At 46.8% G+C, this 12,552-nt stretch overlaps 1 protein-coding gene across 1 annotated transcript in view; it reads left to right on the top strand.

The window, feature by feature from the left end:
- The window catches only part of LOC134436094 (NHS-like protein 3), a 153,173-nt gene that overhangs the window by 138,901 nt on the left and 1,720 nt on the right, over window positions 1-12,552 (top strand). Inside the window, exons 5-12 of the mRNA XM_063185121.1 lie at window positions 152-302; window positions 2,156-2,266; window positions 2,725-2,980; window positions 4,054-4,255; window positions 5,101-8,766; window positions 9,637-9,924; window positions 11,741-11,851; window positions 11,958-11,968. Coding sequence (XP_063041191.1) covers window positions 152-302; window positions 2,156-2,266; window positions 2,725-2,980; window positions 4,054-4,255; window positions 5,101-8,766; window positions 9,637-9,924; window positions 11,741-11,851; window positions 11,958-11,968 — 4,796 coding nt within the window. The remainder of the gene's footprint in view (window positions 1-151; window positions 303-2,155; window positions 2,267-2,724; window positions 2,981-4,053; window positions 4,256-5,100; window positions 8,767-9,636; window positions 9,925-11,740; window positions 11,852-11,957; window positions 11,969-12,552) is intronic.

Here is a 12,552-nt window from a genome sequence, read left to right as displayed (position 1 = left end):
CACGTATATGTTATGTTTCATATATACTTTGTATACACATGACAATAAAATATCTTGTATCTTGAATACTGTTCTTTAATGCAGCTTGTTTATTTATGTTGCTCTGTTTGATTGTGTGTTTGTGTGTTTGTTTGTTTGTTTGTTTCTTCAGGTTCCAGACGGCCCCTGGCCGGAGACGGATGTGAGCCCGGAGCCCCATCAGTCAATAGACTCCTCCCCCGTGGGCGTCGCCACCACCGCCTCCTCTTCCTCCGCCTCCACCCCCTCATCCTTCTCCTCCAGACCACCACTCACACGACAAGGTCTGTTGTCTGTTCGCTCAACAGTGCATATTGAACAAAAAGCAAAATCCACCCAGTGTCTTTGCAGGAATCATTAGAAATTCACATTTATTTATGGGAATCTCTATCAAAAAGATACTTTGAATTTTAGTTGTTCAATTCAAGCCAAACGAACAGTATAGGGTTCACTGAAATTATAGATAATCTTTGCAGCGCATCAGTAATGCACTTACAGGGTTTTGCATCTGAAGTCTTGATATATTCATTCTTGGTCTCTAAGGCCTCTAATAAGAGTGAAGTGAAGTGAAAGCCCAACTGGGAAACTACAACTCCCATTGCCATTGTGACACAGCACACTGCATACAACGAAATTGCATTTATGCCTCACCCGTGCAAGGGGGCAGTCTCTAATGGCGCCCGAAAGGGAGCAGTGCGGCGGGACAGTAACATGCTCAGGGTACCTCAGTCATGGAGGAGGATGGGGGAGAGCACTGGTTAATTACTCCCCCCATCAACCTTACCTGGCGGGTCAGGAGTTGAACCGGCAACCTTTGTGCTCCAAGTCTGACGCCCTAATCACATACCCATGTCTGCGCTAGGTCCTAGAGGCAGTTTGAGTGGAGATGGGATCAGACTGTAGCTATAAAAAGCTCAAGCCTCTAGACACAAAAACTAGAGCAGCTGACATTCCAAACCACACCACTGCTGCAGGGGCTGGACAGGACTGGCAGAATTCTCCTTCCCGAAGCTCAGAGACACCAAAGTGTTTTTTTTTTAAAGTATTTCTTGAGGGGCTTTTTGGCCTTTATTATTACAGGACAGTGTGAGAGTAGACACTAGACAGGAAATGATTGGGAGAGAGAGATGGGGCAGGGACTCGAACCGTGGTCCCCGTGGGCAATGTAAGCCCAAATGAGGGAGGCTTAGCACGATGTGCCACAGCACCCCCCGACGCAAAAGTGTTTAACCCTTCAAGACACTGTGTTAGAAATTTGCAGTAACCAGAATGTTAATGACCAAGTTGTAGTGCATTTCTAAAGGCCCTGTGTTAGGCCTATGTCATAGTAGTGTAGTGCTATGGTAGTTAACTTTTCAATGACTACTACAGCGTTCCACTGGTGGTACGGCATTCATTTAATAGTGTTTGAACAGTGTTTCCCAACCAGGGGTATGTGTACCACTAGGGCAGTGTTTCCCAACCAGGGGTACGTGTACCACTAGGGCAGTGTTTCCCAACCAGGGGTACGTGTACCACTAGGGGTACTCGAGCACACAGGAAAGGGGTACTTGGAAAAATTAAATTTCAACAAATGCATGGGAGCATAGTCACACTGGAATAGAAAAAGCAATGTAAAACACAAGTTAGGGGGTACTCGTTAGCCTAGAAATCTAGACGCCCCTAGCGACCGCAAATTGAATTTGCTCCCGGGGGCTTTTTGCTGTACGGGTCTGGCTGCGCTAGGCTAGGTACTCGTGGCATTCTGGAAGGCAGAATATTTTTCTTCAAAAAACAAACAAAAAAGCTTAGTTTTTTTGACGAAACGGGAGTATGGTTGATTTTGAGTGTGAGTGGGCAGGATTGGGAGACATTCTTTTCAGGAGTGGACGGGATGGGATTTGTTTATTTTACTCCAGTCCGGGATGGGACTTTTTTCTAGGACCGGGATGGAATGGGAGTGAAAATCAACTCCCGTGTCATGCTCTAGTCCCCACCACTTTCCAAGCCAAACCTCCACCTTTAAACCCCCTGAACCCATTAGTGAGGAGGCTAGGTCTCCGTGACACGCCAGAGTCCTTATAGCATTATTATACTAGCATCATTTGGCTCTCCAGGCTAAGCATCTCCTTACTCTACACCTCCATGTGCCTCCCAGGGTCCACGTTTAAGCCCCTAAACCCAGCGGTGAGGAGACCGGAGAGGAGCAAGAGGAGGAACAGGAGAACTACTATCATGGGAATACCACAACAGGTCCACAAGGAACTTGGTATGTCAACACACACACACCACACACACACACCTCACACCTCACACACACACACATAGTATCTTCGATTACTGTACATGAGTGCCAGTAGAAGTACAAGTGACAAATTGAGATAGAGCCTATTTTTGGTGTGTTTACCGCGACTGATGTGACAGTTGAGGGGCCCTATTGAGGACAGATTTGGTCAGGGCCCTAGGCAATTGCCTTGGTTTGCCTAATGGAAAGTCCGCCTTTGGTTATTGTGTTTATATATTTTTAAAACAGTACGTTGTTGTGTCTGTGTCCTGTTCCAGATTACAGTACGTTGTTGTAATATCAATATATATTAAAACAGTATGTTGTTGTGTCTGTGTCCAGATAACAGTACATTGTTGTGTCCTGTACCAGGTAACAGCAAGTTGTTGTAATATAATATATATATTAAAACAGTACGTTGTTGTGTTTGTTTCCTGTTCCAGTCATGCAGAGGTCAAGCCCCTCCCAGGAGCAGCCGGCAGATGAAGACGATGACGACGATGATGATGTCGACGACAGGGGACACTCCTCGGACGTGGTGATCATCCCGACGGTGGACGGCGAGGGCCCGGAGCCGAGTCGCGAGGGCGTGCGTGTGCACCTGCTGAGCATCGAGACCCTGCAGGCCTCCCGAGAGGAGCAGTTACTACGGCAACACCTACAGGCCCTGTACCGCGACGACCTGGCCCTCGCACACAGGTCAGTAGTAGACTACCATTACACTACTGTAATATATTACAATACTATACTGGCTATATTACACTATATTACAGCTATACAGTAGTAGTATAATAATACTGATCACCTGGCCCTGGCACACAGGTCAGTAGTAGAGTACTGTAATATATTACAATACTATACTGGCTATATTACACTATATTACAGCTATACAATACTGGCTACATTACTCTACTTTATTATATGGTTGTGACGTCATCTGTCGAATGCTCCATTCATTTCAACGGGGCTCCCCAACGTTCGGACGTCTGTTATTTTTCGATAACGGACGGGTTGGTCTATAACAGACCGCTGTCAATGGCAACAAGACTTTTCACTGCTAAAGCGACTTTTCAACAAGACTCTAATCAGCTGATGTGATAGACAGCACCCGTTGTCCTGGCTACCGCTGTCAATGGCAACAAGACGTTCACTGCTAAACTAAAGCCACTGGCTTGTATACAAGTCAGTGGCTAAAGCGAATGTTTCATATCACTCCGCAGGGGGTCCGGTCTTTTGTCACTCTAATCAGCTGCTGTGATAGACAACACCTGTTGTCCTGGCTATCCTACCTAGCTGTTGCCTAGCGGTGTTCCACAACGGCACTGTTTTGTTTTGCGCAGCAACAATCTTAACATTAAATAGGTCTAAAGAAATGTCCCCGCATGTGTGAATCATTTAAGTATATCCATATAATAAGCGGGTTAACTTTCGGCGAGTCGGTCGCTTTGTGGAATAGCAGCGAGTCTCCGCTCCGCGTCGGGGTCTAAAGATTCTCTCTGTCGTGCTGCTATTCCACGGTAGCGACCTTCTCGCCGAACGTTAACCCTTACGTAATAGGCTATTATGTGCTGTGTGTATAGCCAGGTGCCCCTTGGGGATTAATAAAGTCTCTCCCTCTCTCTCTCTGCTTGTCTGGTTCTGTCTCTCTCTCTCTCTCTCTCTCTCTCTCTCTCTCTCTCTCTCACTGTATCTCTCTCTCTCTCTCTCTCTCTCTCTCTCTCTCTCTCTCTCTCTCTCTCTCTCTCTCTCTCTCTCTCTTGCTACTCTTCCAGATGTGGCCCCCGGCGCACCTCTCCACTGCAGCAGCAGCGTCCCAAGTCCCTGGCGGTGCCCGGCCTGACATCCTCGTCCACTTCCTGCTCGTCGTCCGCCAGCTTCCTGCAGGAGCCGCTGGGCCCCGTCATGTCCGTCTCCCCTCAGGCCACCTACATGTCCACCATCATCCCCAACGCCATCCTGCCCGCCGCCATCGACGTCATAGACAGGTACAATTCAATCAACTCTTTCTTTATTTCAGACCCAGGGGGATCCATATGACATTAAAAACAAAGCATCACAACACAGTACAAAACTTAAAAAAAAACACAACAACATACAAAGATATATCATAATTCTCAATTCATTGTCCCACATACAGGCATGCTCGCCAGTGATTCCACATGTTTGAGAAGAGTCTCACAGAGCTACATTTAGGGCTAGCCAGGACAGCAACTAGGGTATTTTGTGACTCAGATGCCCTGCAAATGAATTCATACATAAGATTTCTCAGCCAAGCTGCACAAGTAGGAACTCCAGCATTGTACAGTGCGGATCCATCAGATGGAGGCGAGCACGCTTCAACAAAAGATTGGTTCCATACGCCATCACTGCACTAAACAACATCCCATAGTGACCCCCTGCATCTGACCCTCCTGGAGTGTATATAGTGACTGTCATCATGTTGTGTTCTGTGCTGTCTGTAAATGTCTGAGTCGGTATGTATCTAGTGTGTGGTTGTCATCAATGTATCCAGTCTGTATCTAGTATGTGACTGTTATCAATGTCTAGTATGTCAATGTTCAATTGTGTTTAATATCTTGATATCTGTTATGAATGCCTTATGTATACCTGGTGTAGGCTGTGACAAGACTGCTATGGTGGTGAGAACAAATTTTCCCTTGGGGACAAAAAAATGGGCGTCTTGACACTTTGGACACTTTTTCTAGTTTTTCTCGTTTTTTATCTTTTTATCTTTTATCTTTTTTATCTGTATGCTACTTGATACCTTAATTTCACCCTGGGATCAATAAATGATACTCTCTCTCTACTCTACTGTACAGATCGACCGCACCCGCAGCCGCAGCGGCAGCCTGGCGGTCAGCAAGAACAGCCTGCGCAGCCAATCGTCTGCCACGACCAGCCCGGGGTCCTCGCGCTCCGGCGGGGCGGCCGACACCCTGGAGCCTCCGTCCTCCTCACACAGCTGCCACTCGCACTCCTCCGAGACCATCGTGTCCAACTCCACCACGTCATCCACCAAGGACAACATGGTCTCCATCCCTGCTACTGCTGCTACGGTGGAGGGCATAGGAGCCAAGGAGGGCGTAGTAGACATGAACACAGCACATGTTACAAGAGTCCCAATGAGCTCCTTCTACCCTGAGAAGAAGGACGGCGGCAGTCGGAGGGTGACGTTGGCCAAAGTGGAGGATGATGATGAGGAAGAGGAAGATGGCGAAGGCGAAGGTGCTGCCGAGGACGCAGGTGACGAAGACGAGGAGAATAATCGGAACAGCCAGGTGTTCTCACGTAGCCTCTCCGTGACGAAGACCAAAAAACAGCCCCCGGCACCCCCGAGAAGAACGTACTCGCTGCACCAGCAGAAGATGGAGAGGAAAGCCAAAGAGGCGGGAGGTACGGAGGCCTGTAGGGGTCAGAATGTGACCTGGGCGAAACAAGAGGACACCATGCAGAATGTGACCTGGGCGAAACAAGAGGACACCATGTCTCCAACTTCCACTACAGGAAGCACTTCCTTCAACTCCAGCACTGTGATTGATGACGGCGACTGCCAATCGTCCACCGCCTCCAGCCCTCTAAATCCCGCCTACCCCAACATTGTGGGGTCGACAGAGCCAATCAGCCCTCTTCTTCTTCCACAGCATGATGACTCCACTGCAGGAGGGGGAAACTTTGACAGGACTTTGTCGCCCTCTAGTGGTTATTCCAGCCAAAGCGGTACCCCGACACTTTCACCAAAGGAGATGATCTGCCCTCCTCCTCTTACCACCGCCACCACACCGGAGAGGAAAGCAAAACCGCCCAAGCCGGAGAGGACAGGCTCAAAGTCGTCGTTGTTGACGACCGTCTCCAACCTCCAAGCTTTGGGTCCTCCTTCAGCTGTTCCTCCAGATCAGACAGCAGAGGAAACCCCAAGCAACACCACCAACACCACAACCACCATCAACACCATGACCACCATCGATACCATCAACACCACCAAAACATCTCCTCAGGCGGCTAACACCGTTTCCCACCCTTCCTCCACAGTGGACTTCAGGGATCTCCTCAGCATCCCGCCGCCCCCCAGCGTGAAAGCCCCCGTTCCCCCACCTCCGGAAACATGGGCACACAACAGACGCACCTTCGAACTTCTGTGCGGCCCACCTCCAGACATGAACAAACTTCTCCACTTACAGCAGAGGCATCAGAGTAGCGTCAGCCACCAGACGACGCCGCAAAGCCAAATACCCCCAGAGGAGCGAGAAGCGGACCCAAAGACGACGACCACCAGGGGAGTGGATGTTGATGATGATGTTGATGCTGTTGCCCCTCAAATGGAAAAACAGGAGAGTTATAACGTTCAAGAGCTGCAAGTACCTGAAAGCACGACGGAAAATAAACACCACGAGTCCCAGACTGTAGGAAATGTTGACATGGTAGCTCTGCGTGTGAAAGACAGCGTGACACAAGACGGGCATCAGAGGAAAGAATCTTGCCATGCTGGCGATGGAAGCCTGATCTCTAAAAACAACAGGCCAATAGAGGACAAGGGAACTGTGACTCCCAAGAAGGCACCACCACCACCGGTTATGAAGAAGAGCATCCGCATCAAACCAGGACAGAAACCAGAGCAGCTGCAGCAAAGTATACAGGGACTTGCTGCCCACAAAGATCAAGTCAGGCCCTCACCAGAAACACCCCTATCTCCAATCAAGAACACAGACACAGTCATCATCGCCAAGGCCAAAGTTGTCAACAGCACAAATGGTAACATGGAGATTTCAGGTCCACAGGCAGCGTGTGGCCAGAAACCAGAGCAGCTGCAGCAAAGTATACAGGGACTTGCCCACATCAGCTACTCCCACAAAGATCAAGTCAGGCCTTCGCCAGAAACACCCCTGTCATCTCCTACTACCAAGAACACAGACACAGTCATCTCAGATGCCAAAGTTGTCAACAGCAGCACTGGTAACATGAAGACTTCATCAGGTCCACAGGCAGCACGTGGAGAGAAAGCCCAGGAGCCGTCAGTTCCAGAGGTGCCGTGTAAGATAGCGAATATAGTGTCGAATGGACAAAACAGCTCTTCTTCTAAACAGCCGAAACCCAGTGGCTCCTCCCCTCCGCCATCGCCTCCTCCCGCACATCTACCACCTCCACCTCCTGCAAAAACAGATACAGCACCTCCTCTGTCTGAGGAGGATGAAGAGAAAGAGGATGAGGAAGAGGGGGAGGTACTCTACATGGAGTCGGTCTGGCCACCTCCTCCTCCTCCTCTGCTTGACCTGCCCGACTTGGCCGACGTCTACGAGGGGCAGGATGAGATGGACTTCCCTCCCCCACCACCGCCATTCTCACCGCTAACTCTCCTGGAGCTGGAGCAAACTCACCAAACTCATCTAACTCATCCAACTCACCCAACAACACATCTAACTCACCAAACTCATCTAACTCATCTAACTCACCAAACTCACCAAACTCACCAAACTCACCAAACTCACCCAGCTCACCCAACAACGCAACACTCTCAGAGTCAGAGTCAGTCCACGGCAACAGGTGCTGTGACAACAACAGCAGCTCAGGAAGTGGAGCTGCTGCGGCAACGTCAACGTCAGGCGGCCCCAGCAGCTGACAATGCTGTAGAGCCAGTTTCTGCAGACCCAAAGCTGGAGGTGAAGAAAGACCTCAAATCTGACGAAAATCCTGTTGCAACAACTCTCAACAACCCACCTGAGGTGATGAGTCAACAGCCCCAGGAGGTTGTTGTTTCAAAAGCAGATTTGGGAGTTTCTGAGAGTCACCCACCAGTGGGTCATCTTACAGAGAGCTGTGAGCCTACAGATTTGAGCACGGCGACCTCCAAAGATCTTCAGGCACTTACAGGAGAACCTGCATCTGCACCTGCACTGAGAGATCAAGAGATCCCAGCAGCACCCTTAGAGGAACCCCGACCTGCTCCACAACGGTTGACGCCTACACCATTTTCCACCACCACCGAAATGGCCTCAGAATCCCACGCGCCTTCACCGATAGATCAGGCTTCTGTCCCTCACATACCTACACAAGACTCAGGTGCTGACGCTTCACCTGTGGCTTGTGTTAGCACTGAAACGGCTCCAGGGACGCCACCGTGTTCAGACAATCAAACTCCACCTCCAGCCCCAGCTCCTGTTGCCGCCTGTCCTCTAGTGGAGGCGCCGGCCGCTGTGACCTTCAGGAGGCAGCCCAGCCTGATGGGCAGGGAGAACCGCAACAGCCTGATGGGCAGAGAGAACCGCAACAGCAGCAGCAGCGGCAGTAGTAGCAAGGATGTGTTGTCGCGAGGCAAGAGCTCTCCCACTCCAAAGGAGGACGCCAACATCCCTCTCGTCACACCGTCTCTGCTGCAGATGGTGCGGCTTCGCACAGTGGGAGCGGATGAGGAGCAGGCGGTGACCTCCCCCTCCTCCTCATCGTCACCCAGTAGCGCAGCACCCAGCGGGGACCGCACACCAAGCCACCAGGTATGGAGCATCACTTGGGACATATGTTTAAATGTATCCATCAATATATCTTATATTTATGATCACTTGGGACATATGTTTAAATGTATCCATCAATATATCTTTTATTTATGATCACTTTTGACATATGTTTAAATTTATTCATCAATATGTCTTTTATGGAGGATCACGATTGACATACTGTATGTTTAAATGTATATATATCATTGGAGGATCAACTGTGACATATCAATATACAGCCTCTGTCATTTTTTAGTTTTTAATCTATTATTTAAAATCTGTCAGTCAAAAACAACAGTTTATATTACTTACACGTTTTATTACTGCTCACTAATAAGGTGGAAATTATAGGATTGCATCTAAGTAATTTCTACTAAATAATTATTATAATCAATCAACAATCAGACATTACAAATGATGTAGTTTCCAAGCAGTTTCCCAAACTGTACTCACCTTCATAGATCGACTGAGACACAGTATACATACAGTACATGTGTGCACACACACACCAAAGTATTACAACACTTTACTTGATGCAGGTGTCATACACATGACATAACAGTGTCATAGCAGTTTCATGAGGCATCCAGATGTGTCATAAACATTATGTCAACGTCATCAACATTTTATTACCTTATCATTAAGTGACATTCAGTTATGACAAAGACAGCCCCAACAATGTCAACTTTTCATGACCATAAAACATTTATGACACTGACACCATGTTTATGACTCGCTCATGACTGTGTCATGACACTGTTTTGACACTATTATGACACTGTTATGTCATCCGTATGACGCCGGCGTCAAGTAAAGTGTTACCCATTCTTGTTATTCAAAACAATGTGATGATCAATCTTCGATCACCAGGACGCCAGTCGGAGCCCAGCAGCAGTGCCTCAGAAACCCGTACGCAAGTCGCTGAGCATGAAGTTGAGCTCTCCCGCGGCGACAACAGCGGCGGCGACGACCAAGACCCCATCGTCCTCGAGCGGCAGCCCGTCCATGCGGCTACAGGAAGCCATCCGCCTCAAGACGGCCGCCATGAGCTCCAGAGACGGCCTGCTGCCCGCCAGGCTCCGCCTACGCTCCTCCATGGCCTCACTCTCACAACTACACAGTACCCACGACACCGCGTCTGGAGATGTTGGCCATACGGTATTACATTACATTACATTACATTACACCTGGAGATGTTAGCCATACATTATTACATTGCATTACATTACACTACATTACATATTATACAGCTTAGTGATGCGTAGTTTCAACCATGTGTACCCACGACACCGCGTCTGGAGATGCTAGTCATACGGTATTACATTACATTACATTACATTACATTACACTACATTACATTACATTATATTACATTACTTTACATTACATTATATTACACCTGGAGATGTTGCCATACAGTATTACCATACATTACATTACTCTACATTAAATTACATTACTTTACATTACATTACATTACACCACACTACACTATACTACACTACACTATACTACATTACACTACACTACACTACATTACACTACATTACACTACACTACACTACACTACACTACATTACACTACACTACATTACACTACATTATATTACATTATACTATATTACATTACATTACACTACACTACACTACATTATATTACATTATACTATATTACATTACATTACACTACACTACATTACATTACACTACATTACACTACACTACACTACATTACATTACACTACACTACACTACACTGCATTACATTACACTACATTACATTACACTACATTACATTACATTACACTACATTATATTACACTACACTACATTACATTACATTACACTACATTATATTACACTACACTACATTACATTACATTACACTACATTACATTACTCTTCATTACATTACACTACTACGCTACCCTACATACATTACACTACATTACATTACTCTTCATTACATTACACTACTACACTACCCTACATTACACTACTACACTACCCTACATTACTCTACATTACACTACATTACATTACTTTACATTACATTACATTACACCTGGAGATGTTAGCCATACATTATTACACTACATTACATTGCATTACACTATATTACACCTGGAGATGTTAGCCATTCTGAATGGCCATGCCTGTAAATTAAAGAAATTCATCGCCAGCCAAAATGGATAGTAGATGTCAGGGCTGCTGACAGCTTTGGCCAGGCCAGGGACAAAGTCGTCTGAAAGCCCCCCACCCCCACCCCCAATAGATGCAATGTAACGAGGACCCAGTTCTGGGCCCCTCCCTGGACCCGGGACAACAGTCCTCTTTGTCCACCCTGGTAATTGTTAATATTACAAGCCAAACACACACTCACTAATGGGTCAAAGTGGCTAGTTTTATTTTCTACCAGCCAATCTAAGTTTTCACCAGCATTTGGCTGGTGGTGCTGATTTAGAGCCCTGGGAATGGCTATTGTCTGTCTTTCTGTTTTGTTTTCCCTTTTGTTTTCCCTTTGTGCTTCAGTGATCATCTGCACTAAGCTTGTATTGAACAAACAACGTTTCGGTCAGTGTAGCCTTTCTCAAGTGTTCTAAACAAACAAATTCGACATATTGGACAAGAGTGTGCTGTATCTTCCTCTGAAGTGAACAACTGCCCGCTACCTGCACCTCAAAACCTCTGGTGTGCGTTGGCAGAGGGGGTTCACTGACGGAACTAGCTACTAGCTACTAGCTACAACTAGCTAACCCCAACCCACAGACAAGTGAAAAATGAATGGGTGTCAATGGAGTTTCCTACAATCATATATTTTTCTCGTTGTATAATATTTCGCCTTGACATATATATATTCTAGGTGGAACTGTGGCTACAATGGGGAACCAATGGGAGTGAAGCTTTTCCTCTATGCTAATGATTCTGGCTTTGGCTTTCTTCTTTTAACCTTGACCTTGACCTTTCTCCTCAGCCTCCAGCAGGGGGTGCCCCACTGACGTCTCCTTCCTCCACCGCCAGCTTCATCTTCTCCAAGAGCACAAAGAAGGTCGTCATAGAGACGACCTCTGACCCTGAGGCCCAGGTCAGTACTAGAGCAGAGATTTAAGGATAAAAGGCTTCAAGGATTCTATGATATAAGGGCTCAGGGTGTGTGTGTTGACAGCCCATTATACTTGAACTTGTACTAGACTGTGGTGATGTGAAAATCTTTCACCCCTAGCATACTACTCATTGTCTTCATGCACCTAACCAGGATCTATGTTCTACTTTTGAATACTATTCATGCCTTATCTAAGTTCTACACCACAGTATTATAATAGATGTCTCTGTCAACACTCATTTCTGGTCATGTTAATCTGGTCTATCCCAACTCACTGAATATGTTTTTTCACATTTGCCTTTTTCATTTTTTATTTTTCTGTAGTCTTTTTTTCTCCCTTCCCGACTACTATCTACCTCTATTACATGTGTCTTGAAATGTCCATGTGGCATTATGTGTATTTACCATTGACAGTAAATAGAATGGACGCCAAATCAACGCTATTTGCCATTCAACGCTTTGAAGCCAGATTTGGGAACATTCCAACTTACATTCCACCTTAGCAACGCCAAACGCAGGTGCTGATTGGACAACAACAAGACTTCTAACGGTCAATCAAACCATGTTCTGATGCTCATTGGTCAATTTAACTTTTAATATCTCTCTAAAATAAAACATCACCACAAAAAATCACCACCCTGGTAAGTTGGAGAGCAAGGGGACCTACTAGTTGAGCGAAAAAT

This window comes from Engraulis encrasicolus, chromosome 20 (genome assembly GCF_034702125.1).
Source record: "Engraulis encrasicolus isolate BLACKSEA-1 chromosome 20, IST_EnEncr_1.0, whole genome shotgun sequence".
Classification (NCBI taxonomy): domain Eukaryota; kingdom Metazoa; phylum Chordata; class Actinopteri; order Clupeiformes; family Engraulidae; genus Engraulis; species Engraulis encrasicolus.
Note: the sequence above shows the minus strand (reverse complement) of the source record. Positions and strands in the feature narration are given on the sequence as shown.